This window comes from Nematolebias whitei, chromosome 11, assembly GCF_014905685.2.
Source record: "Nematolebias whitei isolate Nwh7 chromosome 11, NemWhi1, whole genome shotgun sequence".
NCBI lineage: Eukaryota > Metazoa > Chordata > Actinopteri > Cyprinodontiformes > Rivulidae > Nematolebias > Nematolebias whitei.
Genome location: NC_056508.1, coordinates 42609107 through 42633498, shown reverse-complemented (window position 1 = coordinate 42633498; position 24392 = coordinate 42609107). Strand labels below are relative to the sequence as shown.

Genomic DNA, 24392 nt, shown 5'->3' with positions numbered 1-24392 from the left:
GTTAGTATCAAAACTTGTAAAAACATTTTAGAGTAAGCTATTAGATTTTTTTTTTTTTTTAAACTGGTGATACCCAGTAAAATAGTAATTTGTATAAACGCAGAACAAACATTGACATAACATTTCATTGACTTTCAATAGAAGCATTGCATAAAAAAAATAAGCAGGAACATGTTTTGTAGCAATTTCTCCAAATCGTACTTCTCCCTTGCGGCTTGAAAACCTTCCAGCACCTCTAACACATCACATTCAGGGTGTAAGCTCCATCTCACCTGCTGCCAAAGCACCATCCCAGAGCTAAACCCCTGTCATGCCACAAAAACTTGATACTCATTTGCAGCCCCAGTTGCAAATAAAAAGACACCGGTTCCAATGTTGGTGGTTGTACAAGTGACAGCATCATCATCTGAATGTGACCTAAGGGGCCCAACAAGCTATATGAGAAATATGAGTATATGAGATTGAGGAGGAAACTGTCAGTTTACAGTGTGCAGTTGTCAATAGTAATTTTGAATCACTTTGATATATATATATATCAGCGTTAAAAATGACAGAGTTTCATATATTTGTGAAAATGACAGTCAACAAAAAAATTGCGTCTTTCCAAGTGATTTTCGCAGAGTTTTACCTCCCTATGAACTCAAAGTAAAAACTTATTTAATCAACTTGAATTTTAATCAAATCAATTAGTTTCACAAGCAAAGTACTTAAAAATCCTCCGCTTGTCCCATCAGCAGTCTCCTGCTATGCTGTCAGGGGGTAAATGCAACAACTCTCCAGACCAGGGGTCTGCAACCTTTATGATCAAAAGAACCATTTCTGCCCCTTCGTTCACTAAATTAAACGTATCCAGAGCCTCAAAAATCTGCTACAATTGCCACATATCAACTGGTGGCCCATGGGCCCTTTTAAATTTATTAGAGGGGGCTTTTCTTGCCAGTAGGCATGAACTTATAAAACTAAAAACATCCAATGATTGTTAATATTAATTGATATTTTACATTTTGAGACAAAAAAAAAGACTGGATTCCATCCATCCATCCATCCATCCATCCATCCATCTATCCATTATCTTTACTCGCTTCTTTCTGGGTTGCAGGGGGACACTGGTGCTCATGTCCAGGTCACAATTATTTAAATGATGTCATTATACTGCTTGTTGCAAATAACTGGGACCACTGACAAAGGGTTATGGGTAACAAGTGTCTGGTGGCTGTTTTACCTACAGACCAAAGCACCATCCAGCCTAAAATCTTAATGTGCAAAGACAATGCTAAGCAGCTGGGCTGATATTATCCATTTTATTACTCCCTATGGCCACGTTATGGTCAAAAATAAATATCCTAAACCACAATTTTACCTGATATATATATATATATATATATATATCTGTCTGTATCTATCTCATCAGCTATCTCTTGTAAATGAGTCCTTGAGGCTCAATGGGATTACCTGTCTAAATAAAGGTTGAATGAATCTATATCTATATCTATCTATATCTATCTATCGATCGATATATCGATCGATAGATAGTTTACCTAAAACTGTTTACTTCACATTTGGCCTTAGTGTACCACGGTACATTACAAGGACAGATAAGTTTAGGAATAAGTAGTTTGGCATTTAAAAACGCAAAAACAATAATTACTGATATGAAAAAAATCAAAGTCTGAGAACAACAGGGCACTTGACTCTACCAAGAAAGAAGGTTTAGTGCCCCAAAAGACAAACGAGAAGGATGAAGGCAGAAGAAAAAGTGTGAAGAGATGAAAACAGCCCAGTGGAAACCATGATGTCATGATTAGTGAGGTGCGACCATCCTGCAGTCACATTGGCACCACAAGGACGCCAAAGGATAGCACACACACAGACAGGCACACTAGCATTTACAAAATGCCTGCCTCTAACTGATCACAGCTGCTGCAAGAAACAATGCAGCCATTGTCAATCATAGCCGTTTTTTAGTGCATGCAAATGCACACATTGAAAGCACATGCACACAGATCAGTGCTAAAATATGTTGATGCTTCTTGCTCATGTAAAGCTAAGTTGACTGATAATTACTTAAAGCTGTAGTATTTGGCAACAATTAGTTCTACACTTAATTGTGTTTCTTTTTTGCTTTCCATCTAGCATTACCCTTTCCAGAATGACAACACTGATGGATACAATCAATATCAGTAAAATACAAGGCTGTCACAAACTGCTTAAATGATGACAGTTGAAATCAAAATGGAAAACAATACTGCATATTTCTGTCATGATGAATAAAACATTTGTATCAAACTCTTTGTGACGGATTAAATAAAGGACTGAACAAAGCCTCAGTGTATTCTTTCCATTCTATCAATAGCAAAAAAAAAAAAAAGGCACACATGGTGATTAAAACCAAAACTGGCACATTTGAATAGGGTTATTTCTCAGAGTCGTGGGTCTCTTGAGAGGAAGAAAAACAAGCCATCTGAAATGGAGTACAAATTGCAAAGTAACAGACTAGCGTTCTTACAAGAAAAACAACATCTCATTTAATAATAAAAAAAATTATGGATGGAGGCATGTAAAATGGGAGGCAGTGACAAAAGATAAGCCTTGTAAGTGTTGGTAAAACTATCAAATGATTTAAAGGCAACTAAGGCTTTATATCAACCAGACATTAGGCATATAGGAAAACCTTTAGAACATAGATCATATTGTGAACCACTGATGAACAACAAAATTGTTTAATTTAGGATTTGCAAACTTGATAGGCTGCTAACAGAACCCCTCTGCTAATCTGCTTACACGGACTCATGTTCGTGCTGCTGTTGTTTTGGCACATTGTTTTTGTACTATTAGAGCTTAGCGTATTCTTAGTCTGTGTATTCTTAGTTTAGTGAATGTAGTATATTCTTAGTTCATGACTCGGATCTTACTAATGCTAATCTTTACAATTTGTATTTTGTTGGATGTAACTGGGACCCTGGGTACATAGTTTTGTCCCACCTCGTGTACCACGTGTGGTGTGTATGACAAATAAATCTCTCTGACTCTCGGACTCTGACTAATAGACCATGATGCTAACAGTTACAGTGTTGTTATAGCACTATTTTTTATTTCTTTTTATTGCTGTATAATGTCTGTACTATATGTTGTCTGTCTAAAACAGGTCTTCTGTGAGGTACTTTGTACTGATTCATCCTACTATAACCGTTGTGTTCTACCATGTTGTTTTGTTAGAAATATTTTATCTAGATCAGGGGTGTTAAACTCACTTACAAAAGGGGGTCAACATTAAAAAAAAACTTTTTCAAACTAAGGGCCAATTTCAGAATCTACATTAAGTTAGATACCCAGCATCTTTTCTTGGTTGCAGGTTCTTGAACAAAATTTGATTGGTCTCATGTGATGTTCTCTGTTGCACTTTTGACATCGTAACCAAAGATTACTGAAAAAAAAATCAAGAGATAAAAGTATTTTACATTTAACATATCTTGGGGGGCAGAGAAGATGTCAATGAGGGCCACATTTGGCCCCGGGGCCTTGAATTTGACATTTGACTGTGACCCTGGGTTTGTGATCTGCTCAGAGACGGATGGGAATAGATTATGACCCGGTTCTGACTGGTTTAAAGAGGGCGAGCAACTCTAAAAAAAAGTCTCCCAGGGATTCAATATCCGTCAAGGAATAGATTTTTATTTATTTGTCATTTCTTTATTGGCTCGCTACGCCACGCAGAAAGGCTTTTGTACACCGTATCATTTTTCCTGACACGTCTGCTCACATAAGATCCAATGAGATCACACTTAGTCCGCCCTCCTTATCCACTTGATAGGCTTTGCTCCCGAAAGAAGGCGGAGCCTAGGCCCAATACAGTTGTAAGGCAACGTGTCGTCCAGCCCCTCTGGTCTTTGAGTGAGCATTGAATTGTATCGGAGAGGCCAGTGTTGTAAACTGTAACCTTTTCCTGCCTTCATTTAATATAACTGGTAAAACGAATTCTGTCTGAGATGAGATCCGAGACCCCGACAGCTAGCAACAGTTTACTATATTTATTTTGGACCTTGTGGATGTATTTCTTTTTCACTTTTGGTGCTTTGTTTTGTACTTTGTTGCATGCTTTGACATTTCAGCTTCTTTTTTTTTTTTTGGCGAGTCAAGACGGTTCTTCTCGTCCTGAGCATTTCATTGCGTTGTTGACCTTGTGTTGAACTGCATAAGACAAATAAACAATAAACTATGCCACACTTTTTTATTAATAACAGTATGATACTACATGGCCTGGCATATCCTGCGAGAGTTCTATTATGAAAAATGACGTTGGCCTGAAAAGTTGGGTTAACGCTGCTCTTCAAACTGAAAGGTGGGAAACGCAGGTCACGGACTACTGGTGCTCCTTACAACAGCTCGCTTATTAAGACAGCGAACAGAAAGAGAGACGGTGGAGCGGAAACCAAACTGACCCTCTATCTGGAAAAACACGCTGAGCCAACAGGCACAACAGGCAACATGAGCAAAACAAGCTGTTTCGCAATTACAGCAAAGAAAAATAAAGTGAAAAAGGATAAGACAAATCAGCGTGCAGCTTCTGAAGCCGTATATGTGTGGAGTGAAGGGAAATGAAGGGGAAAGTGAAGCCGTAATCATTATAGGTGCAATATGTTGCTCTGTAATGAATGCAATTTCATTTTTGTCACAGTCTGTGTCAGCAAGCTATGAAGTCCTAGCGTCATGCCAAAAAAGCACCTGCTGTAGTAATGTGAAAAAGATAGCGAGGGAAAGTCTTTGTATTTTCCATTATTTTGAAGATGAAAAAGCTGCTGTAGAGATTGAGCTGCCCGGCAATTTCGGCACCCCTCACAGGAACACGCTCATTAATACAAGAAGCTGGAATGAGTTGAAATCTCAAACTACTTTTTGGCTAACAAACAAGAGAATCACCTGAGTTCATTCTTCATTTTCTCTACAATGAAATAATAATTTAAAAAAAAAAACAGACCCGGGCGCAAATTCACTCAAGTCCTCTCTTTGTATCTCCCTGGTCATCCAATTCAATCAGCTTGCTAAGAGAGACAGATGAGATCACAGTTTTGACCTCTACTTGTGATCAGTCATCTCGAAGAACCACGTACACACGCTTCAAGATAAGGGGGTCTGCTTGAGAAAGTGACATCATCATCAGCCACGATGTCACAGGGGTCAAGGCTGGCTGAAACCAGTCTCATCGCGTTGGAGATTATCCCGACGAAGGGGTTATTACACACCTTATGAGGAATTGCGAAGACAAGGGTGACAACAGATAGATCCCCAGCTAGCTCATCCCTCCCTCCACCCACACTCAATCTGGACTGATGGCGTAGCCCATTACCGATAGATGAATGAAGCAGATTATGGGATGCTCCATTAGTGTCACTTCATATACGTGAACGGGCTTTGTGTGAGGGACAGCATTGGGCGGTGGAATTAAAACACATTTTGAAAGATCTGCCGTTTGTTACCGGTTGTAATTGTGATAGTATGAAGCCTAAACCATCTCTGAAGCACAGTTTTTATGTTTTATATGATAATTTTGAAACCTAATTTTCAATACCTAAAGATATTTAAACATAAATGTTGTAGAACAATCTAAACTGAGTTCGAAAAAAAATGTATCAATATTATACCTTGATTAGGACCCAAACGTGTAGATGGAATGTACCTGAAACAACAGTGGAGCAAACTTGTCAATTAGATTTTGCCTAAAATAAGAATATATTAAATCAGCATATTTTATTTTAGGTCGGTATTTGATTTCACATTTCTGCAATACACCATTCAAAAGTGAAACTAATGAACAAACACAAATAAAGCACAATAACACAAGTGTTCAGCCATGACAATCAATCTCCACTATGAGACTGTGCTTTAATTCCCAGTAGGGGTTTGGGCTAATTGCTTCGGCATGTGAAAGTGGCCATTCTGGCAATGTTAACATATCAAGGTTAATCAGTTGTGTTTTCTCGTTCACACTTATTTAGCATTTCAGTCTACTACGATTTGATAAAATACATTTAAAGTACAATTGTGGCTAATGGGAAGGTTGTCTTTTTTATTTTTTTATTTTTTGCTGATATTTAGTCAAAATATTCACGATATTTTCATTTGGTGCCATCGTTAAGGTCAATAAAATCCTTATGTCATTGTGAATTATGCTCTAGGCTGTCTGCATTAAATCCCATTTAAGTCATCAAGATATTTCACTAAAAGCCAAGATATATATATTTTTTATTCTTCCATAGTAATTTAATTTCCAACAGCTTGTGTACTACAGTAAATACTTTTGAAACTGTGAAATAGAAACTTAAGAATTGTAAATATACAAATAAGGCCAGCTTGATTTAGGATGTAAACATGCAGTGGGTGGACTTCATTATCTGCTGGACTGCTTCTCAATGTCACTGTGATGGAAATATATGTATTGATCTGCTTCCTGACACATTCAATATTATTTAACCACATTAATAACCTTTATAAGTCTTTATTACGACAAGGTCGCTGTAAATGACGTTACAATGTTATGTAATTTTATAATGCTTTGGTATCACAGTTTGTGAGGTGATGGGGGCAGCTGAATAGACATTATCACATCCCTCCATAAGAAACCTTGAAAATGTTTTCCTTTATTTAGGACTGACAGCTGCCTGGGTTCAGTTCTGAAAACCACTAGGACAAGACAAAGGGGAGTAGCAGGTCTTGATGAGTTTTTTTTTATTCTACGGGTCAGAGCCTCAGACAGGACATGGCATTGATATGTTCTGTAATGGGCTCAGTTGGCAGAGTTGTTGCCTCTCAGTGAGAAGGTCACTGGTTCAAACCCAGCGTGGGACCTGTCTGGGTGGAGTTTGCATGTTCTCTCCGTGCATGCACGGGCTTTCCTTAGGTACTCCGGTTTCCTTCCACAGACCAAAAACATGCATGTTAGGCTGATTGGTAACTCTAAATTGTCCCTAGGTTTGAGTGAGAGAAAGAATGGTTGTTTGTCTTTATGTGTCCCTGTGATGGACTTGCAACCTGTCCAGGATGTCCCCCACCTCTCGTACAGTGACTGCTGGACACGGACACCAGTGACCCCCGCAACCCAAAAAGAAAGAAGTGGGCAAAGATAATGAATGGATGGACATTCTGTACGTGTAATGCTTTGACGTGAATCTGACTGTTCTCCAAAGCGTTGTAATAAATTTGATCAAACTACACCTGATCATTTATGAAATAGTCTGTTTTTAATGACAATCACCCTAAAATATACCCACATGCATGGACTAACTCACAAAAGTGCACACAGACACCATACATGTACCAGATGATGCTGGTGCAGACATAATACTCTGGAGACACGGACCATGACTCCCTAATGTCTGCATGCTTTTATTACAAGCAGTCTGTCCACACCTATGTTGACCTGAGGATATACTGGTGTGTCAGGAAAGGTATTTCTTATTCTTCTTTCTTGTCTCCTCATCCTATTCCCCAGCTCAAAGTATTATTTACCCCCGTGGACCCAGTGGGAAGGTGATTGACCTCTGTTGAAATAATGTCAGTCATTTCCACCTCATCTGGTGGCTAATGGGGCCTACAGGACTGGCTGATGTAGAAATATAGAAATATTTTAAGGGTCACAAAGTACTTTCTATGACCAGTTGTGTTCAAGAAACTACACATAATGAACGTTAGTCTTAAATGCATTTCTGAATTTATTTACATCTACACGTCAAAATCGTATTGTCAATGATGTGTAAGGTAAACTGATTGCTGTCTATTATAGTTCAAGTGCATACATTTACTTTTATTGTACACTGAATTTAATTTTTGGTTTAAGTGGGTTTAATTTTTGACATGAGTCCAGTTCTGTCAATGGGTGAAGCTTTAAATGGATTGTGGGAAATGAAGTTTGCAAACCGGCACTCACTCCTTTTAGCCTGCAGTGACCTCTGATCGATAGAGAACTGGCAGAGTTTTAGACCTTAACACAGCAGTTATAACACTGCTGGAATCTACCAACACAATTCTCACTTATCCACTTTTCCTCTGCTTAACAAGTTTTATTTAATTATTTATTAGTTTTTCCATTTCTCTTTCTTTCAACACTGTACTTTTTCTCTCTCTTGCCAGACCTGCTTTGTCACATGACCTCCAGCACCAGCATCATGCTTTTTCTCTCCTCGCTCTTGGCTTCACTGCTCTAACTTACTTCCTCTGTCTTATCCATCAAGTCTGCTTTTAATCCGTCCCACTTACTTTTCTCTCCACCTTGTTCACCTTTATTCCTCGCCCCTGCTTTGCACTGCTGAGTGACGGTACAGTCAACGTCTAGACTCTACAAGTGGACACTAAGCACCAAAAGCACCAACCAAAGAAGAAGCAGCGTTTGTGTGTAGGGTTGAGCCATAACACAGTAATAGTTGGTAATTAAATGAATTGGTGTTAAAGACTCAAGTGCTGGACTTAAAATACAGGAAGCAGATTGCTGAAACAAAGAGTATGTTCCCACAACAAGGAAATCCAGAGACATGACCTAAGCAAGCACGAGTTTACAGGTGAGTGAGTGTACTAAACAGATGCAAGTGTAATAATCACCAAATCCAAACCAGGTGAGTATGGAAATACAAATACAAGACTACTGGCCTTTAATGCAATTATATGCATTGCTCACACCATGAACAATGTAACCTATTCTCACATTAACATGTTCCTTTTTGAAACTTATCAAATGTCCTAAAATATATTTAATGTCATCTCCTTTGAATTAATTTAGCCAAATATATCATAACCATAACAAATTATTTTCTTATGACCACATTTTTGTGGCCTTATGAAGGACTGGAAACCTGTCTAAGGTGTACCCAGTCTCTTGCCCAGTGACCACTGGACGTAGGCAGCAGCTTCCTTCAACAATACAAGGATCAAAGATGATTGCCTGAGTGTTAGACAAATGGAGGGGTTGATAGACGGATGGACTTTCTCAATAGTGCACCAACCAGTAGAGTGATAGCTGAAGAGAAGAAGGCAGCACAAACAAATCAAGGAAACAAATGTTTGTTTGTCATAAGTACACTGATATTTCTTGTTCAGCACTGTACAAAGGTTAGCAAGCTTGCTACTAAATATATTCAAAGGTTTCAAAATGGTCTCAAAATGCATGTTTATGGATAGCAGTTCTAAAAAAACAAACACATACAGAGGTAGAATTTAGGGAGAGTTTATAGACATCAAAAATGACACACAATGTTGTTGTTGTTTTTATTTTTGTCATTTACAAAAAGTGTTCGACTGAATTCAAAAATTTATATCACCTAGAAAGTCACAATGTGCTGGTGAAGGAAGACAGTTGAGATGTTGAGCTGAATCCGAGTTAGGGGTAATGATATTGAAAGTTTGGCCGGCTGTGGTTGAGTGGTTAGAGCAATCATCCTACAATGCAAGAGTTGGGGGTTCAAATCCACCAGCAGTCACATGCCGAAGTGTCCCTGGGCAAGACACTGAACCCCTCGTTGCCTCCGATGTGTGTCCCATCAGTGCATGAATGTGATAAAGCTCTGACTAGTCTCTTAAGAATGATTTGTTCAATTAGCTCTGTATAGATCTAGTAGAGTGCTGTATGAACGGCTAAATGAGGACATACTGTGGTGTAAAGCACGTTGAGTGATTTGATAAGATAGAAAGGTGCAATATAAGTACAGTCCAAAAAAAAAGTTCAGAGTAAATAAAATAAAATCAGTACAAAACATTAGTTACTTGCATCCACAAAATATACACATGTACTGTTACCCGTTTAGCAGTGCTGCATTAGAAATTAGGGTATTAAGTGTGAGCAAAGGGAATTATTCATGGCTTAATTTCAGTGTTCAGTTTCATTTCATTCATAATGAAATGGCTGTTAGAAGGTCCTGCCAAGAAGTGTTATTGTTTTTGAGAACCTTGGCTTGTGAAGAGCAATCTATTGCCAAGAAACCCAAACCAAAAAAGTATTCTCTACCAACGACAGTAAAACACTGTATTTATATAACATCGTGAAGCCCAATTAGTAAAATATCCAATATATGTTTTTAGAATAGAAAGTTGGAGTTTTTGCTAGTCAGGGTGTCAGAATGAGTGCTGACGTTAATTATTAGAATATTTCACAACAATCAGCTGGTTTAACAACAGTGTTAAATTCATGTCCAGATGGCTTGGTGAAATGCAGACACACAACTGTGGGTGTGTGCAGATACACAACTGTTTCATATTTGTTAAAACATATCTAAGAGGCTGCAAAATAGCTCAGTATTTTTTGAAAGCTCTTCAAGTTCTCATACAAACACCATCTCCTAACTTTAAAATGACAAAATTGCTAAAATACCTCACAGGAAACACAAAAACAGGTGCAGCCTTCACTGAATAACTGAATAAAAAAATCTTTTGGCTGGCTTAACTTCACCCTATCATAAATATTCATCATGACAGGTTTACTTCCTTAGAGTGTGTCTGCCCTCCTGCATGGCAGGACACTTCCACCATCTCGCCTCGTCACAAATTACCTCATTAAATTTCATTGCATTAAAGCCACTTTTATGAATTTAGCGTGGTCCCTGGCCTATTGTTCGCCTGCAAATGAGATTAAAGCAACATTTGCTTCTCTCCCTGCTTTCAATTATGTTTCTGGAAGGACAGTTCGGGCACGGTTCTTTAATGAGAAGGAGAAAGACAGAGAGGGAGAGGCAAAAAAGAATAACTGTGCATTTATTGCACTTTGGACATGTTCTAAATTAAGACAACTTAGTAAGACTGTTGGGAAATTAGGACTTTTATTTTGCCGTTCTGTAGTTGCTGTTAAGGTTTATTATTACCACAGTCTTGTGTCACAGACTTTATGCCTCGTCTGTTGATTCAAACTCACTTCCAGCTAAACAAACACAGGAATGTACGTTTTTCCCCTTCCTTAAGGGACATACAGTACATATATAGACATACATTTAGAGTACAACTATACATAAATATACAGTACATATATATTGTAAATGGTTAGAAAATGGACTGTACTTATATAGTGCCTTTATATCTGATCAAGATACTCAAAGCGCTTTACAACACAATCTGTGCCCTCATTGACCAATTCATACAGCGCTCTACTAGATCTGTAGAAAGATTAATCAGTGCATTCACATTCATACACAGAAGGGACACATCGGAGCAATGAGGGGTTCAGGGACACATCGACATGTCACTGCTGGTGGAATCGAACCCCCGACTCTTGCATTGGAAGACGACTGCTCTGTGTGTACAGTAGTCCCTCTCTACATCGCGGTTCGACAATCGCAGACTCGCTCTTTCGCGGTTTTTCAAAATAAGATTGGAAATGACACAACTGGCTGATTGATGGAAGAGTCACGCGATCAGAATGGATTTTTTAAATTTAAAATAAAATAGTTTAAATTATTTAGCACCTGCTGCACCTGCGTGCATCCCACAGGTGGAGCAAGTGCTGCAGTGCAGCAAGTCAACCTACGCTCTGCAGTGGAGAAGTGGGTGTGGCCGAACGCGCTGGCAGGTGGCAGAGAGAGCGGAGATCATGACATGCTGTGCTCTTTGAGTGTTTAGAAACATTGTTTAGAATATTGCGGGAAGGTTTTAAAATGTCATATATTTTTTATATTTATATATATACATATATACAGTATTTACTGTACATATATACACATACAAATATGTGTGTGTGTGTGTGTGGGGGGGGGGGGGGGTATTTCCTTAATCAGTAGTTTGTCTTCTATGTCTGTTGTGTCCATTATCATGTTCCCCAGCTGGGATACAGTGTAATAAAGCAAAGTGAGTTGATGCGTTGATGCTAAGCTTGAGTCCCTCTGCACATTTCAGATTACAACAATGGATGGAATAAACACACATTCACACACATATGATGAGCTAATGGTCAGTGGGATACCGTTGCTAGGCAACAGATTTAACTTCTGGCAATAAAATGCCCATTGTGCATGCTGATGAAGAGCCTTTATTCAAAAAAGTAAAACTTGAAATGCTGACTTGAATATATTGCAAAGTTAAATAAGCTATATATGAGCTACCATAATCTTCAAAGAGTTTTTGGGGGACAGAATTGGCATTCATAATTTTAGATTCAATTAGCAACACTGTTATTTTCAAATATTGTGTCTGACATTCCTAATGTGGGCAAATTTAGAAACGATGATGAACTCAAGTCAAATTTATTTCTAAATCACATCTAAAAAGCACAAGTTGTAACCAAAGTGTTGAACAATAATAAAATAAGAAAAAGGCAGAGGTTAATAAACAATAGACAAATTAATTTGAAATCATCAGAAGAAAGCAAACAAAGAACACAGAACAATAAAAATGCTAAAACAACTCACACTGGGTTAAATGTCAGTGGAAACAGATGTTTGGTTTTAAACAGTACAAATCTAGCGCTGCGGAAAATAAAACTCAAAATGAGTTTAAATGCTGAGACACAAAATGAATGTTCAAAATGCATGAAGGAGTTCCTATTTTTAAACTGCCACTCAGAGATCCTGCAAAGATTTTTTTGTTTACTTATACATGTACACACATTTTCATCCATCCATCCATTATCTGTACTTGCTTCTCCGGGTCACTGGTGTCCATATCCAGCAGTTACTGTGCGAGAGGTGGGGGACACCTTGGACATGTCTCCATCACAGGGCCACACAGAGACAAATGAGACAAACAACCATTCACTCTCTCTCTCAGGGACAATTTAGAGTTACCAATCCGTCTAACATGCTTGTTTTTGGTCTGTGAGAGGAAACTGGAGTGGTATTTTAAACCCTTCCCACACTCTTTCAATATTCTAAACAATGTTTCTTAACTCTAAACGCTCTAAAAGAGCACAGCATGTCATGATCTCCTCTCTCTGCCACCTGACGCTCTCGGCCACGCCCACTTTTCCACTGCAATCGCTGGCAGGATGGAAGTTCTTCCTGTCCCTGTGGGCTGCACAGTAGCAGGCGCTAAATCATTTAAACTAGTTTATTTTAAATAAACAATCCATGCCACTCGTGTGGCTCATCCACCAATCAGCTAATTGTGTGTCATGTCCAATCGTACTTTGAAAAACCGCGAAAGAGCGAGACCACGAAAAACGAATTGCAAAGTTGCGAGGGACTACTGTAAAACTAAAATTTGCAGGGGTGAAAAATATAAGATTTTTAAAGGAAAAGGGCTAAAACACAAAAAGCAACATTCTAAAGGTTAATCTTTTAGAAGATAATTGGACAAGTGAGTGGATTTCGATAGTTTTATTTCCAACTTCACAATCTGCAATACACAAGGATACCACACCCCACATTGACCCTTATCTTTCACTCATTTTAATACATCATAAATCTTTTTCTCTCTAAAATTTTAACGCGTGTTTGACATTACAGAAACGCTGCATGATCATTTACACAAGTTTGGTTCATTAACACCGAACGTCAGATGACTGTTTTATTATAACAGCTTTTTTCCAGGGTTGAGGGAACTTGAGCAGTCAGCCGAGTCAACAGCCAAAGCAGCAAGAACATAAAGAAGCTGGTGGCCAGTCAGAAATCTCCACTGGACAAGTGGGTTTTGTTTGGAGGTTGAAAAGTTTCGCAGCTCCATGTGAAAGCCTCTAGGCAGAGGCTTATGTGGCTGATCTGCATGTGAAAAACATGAGGGCTTCAATCACGGATAATACAAGGCTTTGACCCTCTCCAAGAAATGGTATACGTGCATGTCCACACAAATTCACACACGCAGCAAACAGCAGGAGAAAGAGAAGTAATGAAAGAGCTGTCTCATAATAAACCTTCCAATACAGAAAATTACTTTATTCCTCGAGGATTTTGTGAATATAATTTTTATGCCATTCTTTGCTTCTCATTTGCAAATTCAAACTTATTTTCTCCCATCTCTTTGCGGACCAAGATTGTTTACAAAGTCAAAACAGACCACCTTTGCTAAAAAGGACCACAATTAAGAGCAAGGGAGCTTTGTGCAACCGTGGAATTCTAATGTGTTCTTTGCTGTTGCCGCAGCCAGAAGCCATTGATTGAAGCCTTCTTGTTGTGCCTGAGTTTGTGTTTGTGTCATCAGAATGGCAGCAAAGACTTTTTTTTTTGACATTTGTGAATTTAAATTCCAACTCATCTGCATTCACGGTAACTCCAGCAAAACATGCAGCCAAATTTTATTCCTGTGGCATTTGTCTCGACACCTTGTTTTAGTTTTTGTTCCACCGAGTTCAGTTTGGGGCATTTTTACAAGCATGCAACTGTTTTTTCAAACTTTTTTCTTGTTTTTTTTTCACAAACTACTTCTTCATCCCCTTCACTAAAATGCTTTTCGTCAAATTAGATCTGTAGTTTGTAATCAGAAATGTTTCTCTAAAAGCACATTGGAATATATATATAAAAAAGAAAACATGACTGTGTTCAAGGAACAGAATGTATGCACAATTTTAGTGATGCGTGTATGCACAGAGGAAGAGTGCTACAGAGTACTGTGGTTTATGTTTGTGTGAATGCTTCATAAGCATTCTCATTTGTGATCGAGTTTTATTCCGTTTGTTTTTCTGCATCTTTCTCATTCTACAATTTGTGCACTATGTTAACAAATCATATCAAAACATTCAGCTCATTCAGGAGAAGGGTGCAGTAACTTTTGGTATTGGTGCAACTTTAGCTTTTTGATATATTTAGCCTTTTCTGCCATGTTTTTTCCTCATAGAAAATGAATTGGGCTGATTTTACATTAGACCCGTTTACAACTTTTTAATGCTCCTTTCACATTTTTGTTCTGGTTCAGCTTCTTTCAGCGTTCTTGTGCAAATTTAAATTTTTTTCCAGCTACTTTCAGTTGATTCCGGCTGGTTTTTTTCTGCTGTTTTGTCATACTTTTAGATTATTATTGCTAACTACATTTTTTGTACTTCTAACTTATTTCTACTAATTTCAGCTTATTGTGGTCCTTTCTGTTTATTTATGCAAGTTTCAGCTTTTTGTGCTATTTCAGCTACTATTTAGCTGTTTTATGCAAAATTGAGCTTTTTCCTGCTAATTATATATTTTTTGCACTCATTTCAACTTTTATCATCCTAATTTAGCAAAAATGTGCCCTATCAATTTCATTCTGGTAACGTAAGCATCTGTCTGTGTTTTTAGCTACTTTCCAGTTGTTTTTAGGCAATTTCAGCTTTTTTTCAGACAAATTCCACTTTTTTGTGCTTATATCTGCTTCTTTCAGCCTAATTGGGCAAATGTGTGCTCTCCTTATTCCTTCCACTAATTTAAGCTTGTTCTACCTTTTCATCTATCTTTTTAGCATTTTTTTTTGTTTTTAGCTAAATTCATCTGTTTTCAGATAAAGTCCAGTTTTTCTTGGTATTTTTTTCTAGTTTTAGCCTAATTAGCTTCTGTATGCTAATATCTCGATGCACCTTTCAGCTTTTTTCTGCTACTTTTAGTATTTTCTGCTATTTCAGCTACTATTTAGATGTTTTATGCTAATTTTAGCTTTTTCAACCTATTCCACATTTTTTTAGCTCATTTCAGCTTTATCCACTTCCTTTGTTAGTTTAAGCTTCTTTCTGCCTTTTCAGCTACTTTTTGCAAATTTCAGCTTTTTATTTTTATTTTTTAGCTCATTTCATAATTTCTGTTCATTTAAACCTAATTCAGCTCATATGTGTTCTGTCTGCTTTGTTCTGGTAATTTAGGCTTGTTCTTCTTTTTCAGCTAAAATTCAGCAAGTTTTTTTCAGCTGTTTTTCAGCAAGTTATACTGCAATAAGCATTCACACTGCACGTTTGCAGGAAATGCAATTCATCTAGTTGGATGTGTATGCCTGCATCTCCATATATGTGTGTCTGTGTATGTGTGGAAAGATGGCGGATATGACACAACTCATCTTCCTCTTTGTGAACCTCTATTTTAATCTAGCAAACAGTCTGTGCGTAATGACCTTTAGAAAGGGTGAGGAAGAGTAGACAAGGCTGACTGTAAGAAGCGTTGAGTTACTGTATTAGGCAGCCAGTGTTGAAGTAAAAGGCTGGCTGACAGAGGGAGGAAGACAAATGGTTGAGGGGATCAAATAAAGTGAAGCATTCAGAAAGACGTATACAGAGAGAGGGCTGAGAACATGGGGGATGACGTAAAAATGTAAACCAGTGGCATCCAAAGCCCCACTCACTTCATAGCCATGCAGTTGGTTGGATTTATTTGAAAAAATGCAAAGTTAAATTGATACCATAAAATATATATCTATATATATATTTTTTATTTTATTTTAATTTTTATTTGTGGCAATATATTGCAGTGTCTTAAAGTATTTTGTTATCCAGTTTCTGAAACATGGAGTGTATTTTTAAAGTGTATAAGCACAGTACATTCATAACCCATCTAGATCCATGGTTTTCAAACTGTGGTACAAGTACCTCTGGTCATACTCCGAATCACTTCACTTGTACACAAAAGAAAAGTTGGTGTCAGCAAGTTACAAGTTAAATAAGCTAAATAAGCTGAACTGTGATGTAAAGCCAAAAAGTAGAAATAGCCATACAAAGACGAGTGTTTCAAGCAAACTACAATGTCAGCTTCAAATGTAAACTACTTTAAATAAAAGTGCAATAAGAATATTTTGAGAATTACAATGGAAATTCAAGTGGACTAAGGTTAACTGATAAGCTAGTGGCTTAAGTAGCCTCATTAAAGTCTCTATAGCAGTGAGGGGATTTGTTTCAGGCTTTCTCAAAGTTGTATTTAGTTGTTTAAGGCAGAGAAAGAGCCAATATCGTGGTGTACTTTATTCTCAGCAATTAATGCATGGAACCATCACATCTGAAACCAAATCCTTCAACTACAGTTGGGTAAGAGTAGATACCAGTGGTTCCCCTTGAATCAGTCTAATGACTGGCACGGTTTGATGTAGGAAGTCAAAACAAGACCAGCAAATTTCAATCAAGAGCCTGTCTCTTATTTTTAATCAGTGAGTTAAAATGTGAAGGTTGTTACAATAATCAAGTTTATTTATGGATCGAAGCATCTTTAGGCTTGTTAGAATTTCTGAAACAAATCCTCAGTTGTGGATGTTATTGAGGGTTTTTTGCCATTTCAGCTAAAAAGCACACCCAATGAAGACCCATCCAACGATGATCAAGCCTTGGTTTCCACCCCTCAGTCAGTGTTTGCTGAAGGATCATGGTTAAAATAAAATAATCAAAATAAAATAATAACATTTGAAGTGTTAGAATGATCCATATTCAAAATGGGACCACTCTTCAAGAACCTGATATGCAATAGCTGTCACCAAAATACTTTTACAGACATAACATTAGAATGTTCTTGTGTATATGTACATGTATAACTAGTTACATTGCAAATGACTTCAGCATGCAATGTTTTTTTTTTTTTACTTGATGAGAAAGGTACCATTATTATTATATTACAGTATCTCTTTAAATGTAATGCGTCTAAAAACACAAAAGTAGACATCATAATAGTTCTGAAAATAATATATTTATCACAAATGAAAATGTAGTATGTGGCACAGTGGCATGGTTGGTAGAGCCGTTGCCTCTCCACGAGAAGGTTACCAGTTCAAATCCCAGCCCAGGACCTTTCTGGGTGGAGTTTGCATGTTCTCTTCATGCATGTGTGAGTTTTCTCCGGGTACCACGGTTTCTTCCCACAGACCAAAAGCATGCATTTGGCTGACTGGTAATTTTAAATTCTCTCTAGGCGTGAGTAAGAGAGTGAATGGTTGTTTATCTCGTTTGTCTCTATGTGGACTGGAGACATGTCCAGGGTTTACCCCACCTCTTGCACAGTGATAAATGGATACGGACACCAGTGACCCCTGTGACCCAAAAAGGAAGAAGTGGGTAAAAATAATGGATGGATGGACAGAAAATGTAGTGCATAAATAGGTGAGTTTCTTCACTAGTGCAGTTTGCACCATACTATCTGAAGTGTGCTTCCAAAAAATCTGAAGACATTCCCATAATATTGCTCTCCCAGTGCGTCAACAAATTTGGACACCTTTAACCGTCAACATGAATGGGTAATACACAGAGATAGGACTAAGGAGTAGGGGAAGGAATGAAAGCCAATTACAGTACGTTTGTCATGTTTAAACATAAATTTTTATGTAATGTTGTGTATGTCTATTTTCATGTTGGTTGTATAATAGGATATCAACAGTTTTAAATCTTGCCACCTTGCAGATGTTCTGCACCTGCGCTTATTTTCTTCTAAACCACTTTACCTTGACTCTGTGCTTTTGTCACTGATCAGTGTTTTCAGGGACTTTAGACTTTCTTTCTAACACAAGCAGGACATCTAAACTGTGATACAGAGTACCTCAGAAGTTTAGTCTATCCAGGCAGGAGCTTGTAATTCCAAGATGCTGAGCTAAATACCTATAATGTAGAGGGCAATGATAAGGATAAGCGTAAGAGGATGAGGTCAGGGGGATGAAAGGAGATGTGTGGTGAGAAATGGAATAGAGCAGTGGCAAAGAGATTGAAGGAAGGATAGAGGAATGAGGGGGTGGCTCAAAAGATGAAGGTGGTAAAAGAGGCTGAAGGGAAAGAAGGATGAGGAGGTGGATGGTGGGCTGAGCTGAGCGGGGATCTTGGGATAAGGGGGTGAAACAGTGGGGGTTGAGAGGGGGTTCAAGCAAGCCCCTGATTATACTAATCCTAGTGGACCCCCCGGTAGCAGATTAGTTTCTGTTCACATGCACATACGCACACAAAAAAAGAGACCCGCACACCTTCTGTTGCCCCAGCACATGTTGATTTGCCCTGCTCTCTGGCACCCCGTGGCCTCATCCAAATCCCTCACAGACTGGGCAAAAGAACAACAAGAAGGAATAGGAGATGAAGTCACAAGTCCCTCGAGCACAAGTTGCTTGAGCTCATATTTAGCTTCCAACTGGTACAAAAAGGACATTGTTCAGGAAAACTCACGTGTCAAATTATCTACATACGTGTCATGGAATCCATTGGTTTAACCTCATTTATAAGACGTTGTTGGGTTTGTCACCTCCATATTTAGCTAATCTTCTGCAACTAGCACCGGTTTCGAAGTATAACACCTGATCGTCTCAGTATTCGTGGTTAAAAAATTCTAAAGACCAAGTGTGGCTTTGGCTCTGCTGCTCCATCTGACTGGAATCTGGTTCAACAAACTTTGTGTCCGACCTCCCTTGTCTCAGTTTCTAGTTTTAAAAACTGTTTAAAAGCAGTGTTGAAAGATGCAAATGTGTCCATGTTTAGTAATGTTGTCATTTGACTTTGAAAATGAACTGGTTTTGTTGTGATTTGTGATTTACTTGTTTGTTATTGATTTCTATATTTTAATGTTTTGCCCAACTGTAGTGTTTCCTTTCCCTTGACCCTATAATTGCCTGTTGGTGCTGCCAGGCCAGCACAGTAAATTAGAATTTGTTCTTAGTGTTTAAGCCTGGTTGAATAAAGGTGAAATGAAAAATACATTGACCAATAAAGTTTCTCTTTTGATTTATTAAACAATTATAAGTGATTATTAATCACTGCAATCTGTGGTTTATTTGTAAGTCATTGTTTTCCTCATTGTCCAATGTAAAAATAAGTCAAAAGCAAGATGATATAAAATACTATCCATCCACCCATCCATCATCTTCACCCATCTTTACCTTTACTGAAATTTTCCTCACTCATGTTTTTCTGTTCTGTCATCGTGAAACCACATTATGTGTTTTAAGATCTTGCACACGTAGCATGTACTGTATAATGCAGACACTAATGATAAATTAAAGTGGTCATCACTCAGCGGTATTAGTAGCCTAGTTATCTAAAGATACTAAGATTTGGCTCAGGAAGGATTATTGGTTGCATTTAAGTCCACACAGAAAACTGGAAAACAGTGCATAAGCTGATTTGTATTAAAGTTGAGAAGTTATTTACAATAGTATGTACAAAAACATCTGTCACCAATGTATGAACCAGTTCATTATTTCAATAAACATAAAATCTTTCAATAGATAGATGAACAGATCTCCCAAATTATCCAGACTAAATCCAAATTCTGGTATTAATTCCACAGTTCACGGGATACCGAGACCAGGGCAGTAGTATCTAGTAGTCCAGATAAGTTCAAATGGTTAAACAATTGAATAAGTCAAACTAATTTCAGGGGCCTTTAGTGTATGTAAAGACTCTTGTGTGTAGGGCGTATGCTATAGCACCTCCTACTGCACAAAACAGATCCAATTATTCTGACGCTTGGTTATTTGGGCCTGAAGCCTAGAGGTAGCTCACCATCATAGGAAACCTAGCCAGTTCATTTGTTTCCAGTCTTTAAGCACAAAATACAGCAGTTTCTCACAGAATAAAGACATCTAAAAGCTGCAGCAGCTCTCGATGGGACCCGCCATGTTTTTTCTTCTATAAAACTCAAGTCCCACAAAATCTCGTGAGATTTCACACACAGTCCCAAAACGGTGGACTAGGTGAAAACACAAGATTAAGTCTGTCATCCCTCACCAATATCTAAATCAGATACAAGCATTTAAGGCCGTGAGTGCATGTGATTGGACAATTATATTCCTGAGATACAACATGCATTGTGCTTGGAATATGCCATAATATGTATTGCAATTAAAGCCATCCTTTGTGATATGCATAGTGTATATGTTAAAATTGCAAAAACACTGCATTAATATATTGTGCAGTCCTAGTTCAAACAATTCCCATGAACAAATCTTTCTAGTGATATGTATAATGGATATTTTGCAAAATGTGAAGTGCTTTAAACAGACCCAATATCTGTTCACAGGATCGATTGGTGAATAATTACCATTAAAACGCCTAAGATAAGCATTTAACCACTCATTTACATTATATATATATATATAATATATATATATATATATGACATGAGACGTATTGAGCAGATAAAAACTTGTGCATCAACATTAAAAGAAAGTACAGACATGTATAAAGGAACGAGAGTGATAAGAAAAAAGCTGAAGCGCTTTAAAAAAAAAAAAGGGACTGCTGAAGACAGATTGTGTCACAGTGAGCTACTAGTCAAGGAGGTAAAGACGAGGGTTGAATGGCAGGATATGCTTAATGTCAGCCAGATTGCACAGCGCAGCACTTCTTACTGCAAATAACACCAAAAGGATGAAGATGGATTAGAGAACACAGCATGCTGTATGCTCAAGAAGAGTTACTAGCTAACCAAAACAGCCTTCTAAAAGTCCAAATACAATGCATTTATACACAACAGTCTTTAAACATGTGTACAAATCACACTCTGTCAAGCAAATTTTCAGAAAAATGTCAGGATAAACATCAGTTGTGCCATTTTCCTTTGGATATGTACAGCCAAGCATATTTTAGACCTATCCTTTCTTTACAAATGTTATTACGTATCGACAGAAACGTCATCTTAGGCTGTGTTTAGTCTGTCTTTGGTCTCAGTTTCACAGATTAAAGAGACAAAAACTGAACATGAGTTGGGTTTATTTTAGCACATAAAACAATGTTTTGTCTGCAAATATGAAAACTGTCTAAATTGTTGAACATAGAGGAAACAAAACAAGTTGTACAGGAAGCAATAAGAGAAACCTATCCTCTGTCTAGTGCTTCTAAAGTCTAGCAGCGTTCCTTGCCAAATTATTTAACCACCAACAATGTGTGTGTAGAAACAGCCATAAAATTGTGTCCACAAAACTAAATAAATGTACCATAAGCAATTAAAATACCCAGTGACTTTAAAATATGTTAAACTCATCTAATTGAAAACACTGCACGTGTTTGACATTATATTCAAAACACTGTATATGCACATGTCGAATATGATGCCACACTACATTTAAAAATAAAAATGAGAAAGAAAATCTCTGTCATGCAAATGAAATTTTTTAAAAAGTTGATCTTAAGATTACTTTGGTTAAGTGGCAGTTGGTTAGTGACAGAGGCCGTGGACGAAACGAGCAGTTAAGTGGCTAAACACTATTACAAGAATAGAATTCAAATTGGGTTTTTTTTGTTTGTTTGTTTATTTTAGTTTTTTTTTCCAAAAAGAAAATATTTTGTTGGGAGTATAAATATCTGGGAATAATAAGTTCAAAACCATTAGATAAATGGTTGAAAGAGTATCTTAGTGATATGTGGTTGAGCTCTCCAGAGATGAGCATGAACCTAGTAGGATGTTGAGTTTGTGACCTTACATCTACTGAGCTGCTTACATCGCATAAGGTACCAAAAGTAGTGATCAAAATAACCTTTCACAAAAACATGCCCAGAATTATACCTTATGTTGTCATACCATCCATTCTGCTTTACTCCTACTACCTGTCCGCAGCTTCTGTCAAGCTATGATGAAAGCTGATGAAGATGCTCTGAAGTCTGGAAAAGTGCACTTTCTGTCATGTTTCTGTAAAAAACCTTATACTCTAATCCAGGTATTTTCATTTGAACTATGTCAGCATTCGAATATTTTATTTCATTTTCAAGGAACATTACATTCTCAGTGAGAACTAATGACAGAAAAATAAAAGTTTTATTTTTTTCAGCCGCATGATGATTGATTGCTTTGGATGCGTGTGTTTTGCATGTGCTAAAAGTCTGCTCTTGAGATTCCAACAGGAGGTTGGCTTGAAACACAGCAGTGAAGGCTACCTATGGGACAGATCTGGTTGGCAGGTTGTAGACTGAGGAAGACCTCTGGATGGGGGACGAAACCTTTCTCACTTAAAGAAGCTGGTCCAGAAGACACGATTTAAACTTTTTTTTTATTGTTATCTACCTGGATGATTGAGCTTACGACCCCTTTTTTCCTTCATGTTATAACTTTTGCTTTGGTCCAGCATCTGCAGTGTCTTCCACCTCAACATGTCATTGATAAGTGATTCAATTCTGGGCATTAGTGTGACACAGTGGTTCAGTTGATAAAGCTGTTGCCTCTCAGTGAGAAGTTTGCCGGATCAAATCCCGGCTGAGGGCCTTTCTAGGTGGAGTTTGCATGTTTTCTCCGTGCATGTTTCTCCCACACACACACATATGTATGCATCCTTTATTTAACCAGGAAAAATAACTCATTGAGATTAAAAACCTCTTTTCCAAGAGTGACCTGGCCAAGACAGCAGCAAAAAACGTACAACAAATCCAAAATACTAAACCAAATACACACAATACATATCCAGGAGAAATCACAATAATTACACATTAGAGCAGTTACAGGAGCCAAGTGATCTGATCTTTCGTTCCTTTAGAATTGATTTAAATTGTCCCAACGTAACAAGAGATAACTTTAAATCCTTCTGCAGAATATTCCAAGTGGCAGGGGCGAAATATTAAAAAGCCTTTTTACCCAGTTCAGTTCTGACCTTTGGGACCTGCATCAAAATGATGTCCTGAGAACACAGACTATAATGGTTAAAAGTTCTAGATAAAAGTGAACATAAATATGTAGGAAGATGCCCAAGGATGCATTTATAGACAAAAACCAACAAGTGAGAAAGTCTGCGGTCAGTCAAAGTGGGACATTTTGCTGTAGCATACAAAGTGCAGTGATGTGTTCGATAGCCACTGTCAGTCATAAAACGGAGGGCACAATGATATACAGCATCCATTTTTTTTCAAAACATGGGCTGAAGAGTTCATAAATAGCAGACCTCCATAATCTACCACGGGCAGAATAGTTGAAACAATCAGGTGCCTTCTGAGTTGATGTGAGAAACACTTTTTGTTTCTAAAAAAGAAACCCAATTTAAGTTTTAGTTTAGAAACCATTTTATCAATATGAAATTTAAAGGATAGATTCTCATCAATCAGAATACCGAAATATTTGTAGCACATGACAACTTCAATTTCAGCCCCTTGAACAGTTAACAAGCTGGGGAGGATAGATGGAAGCTGCTTACCTTTTGAAAATAGCATAGCCTTTGATTCTTCTGCATTCAAAACCAGCTTAAGCCCAGCCAGGCGGGACTGAACAGTATCAAATGCAGATTGCAGCAGTTTAAATGATTGTGAAAGTGAAGATGATGAACAATAAATAACTATCATCAGCATATAGATGAGCTTTAGCATCAGGCAAGTTATCGCACAAATTGTTTACATAAATTGTGAACAACAAAAGACCTAGTAAGGAGCCTTGAGGCACTCCCTTTAAAATAGGAAGGAGGGAGGAACAAGACCCAGCCACTTGGACACATTGAGTCCTATCAGATGAATAGTTGGAGAATCAGTTAACACCCTGGACAGACAACCCACTTTTGTAGAGTCGATTCATCAGGACGACATGATCTACAGTGTCAAACGCTGTAGAAAAGTCAACAGACTGTTAAATATATATATATATATATATATATATATATATATATATATATATATA

General features: G+C 37.7%; 1 protein-coding gene across 1 annotated transcript in view; it reads right to left on the bottom strand.

Annotated features, from left to right (window-relative positions):
• Positions 1-24392, bottom strand: part of LOC119417330 (plexin-A1) — a 163650-nt gene that overhangs the window by 131778 nt on the left and 7480 nt on the right. The window contains exon 3 of the mRNA XM_037684538.1: positions 5109-5240. Within this exon, the coding sequence (XP_037540466.1) occupies positions 5109-5240 (132 nt within the window). The remainder of the gene's footprint in view (positions 1-5108; positions 5241-24392) is intronic.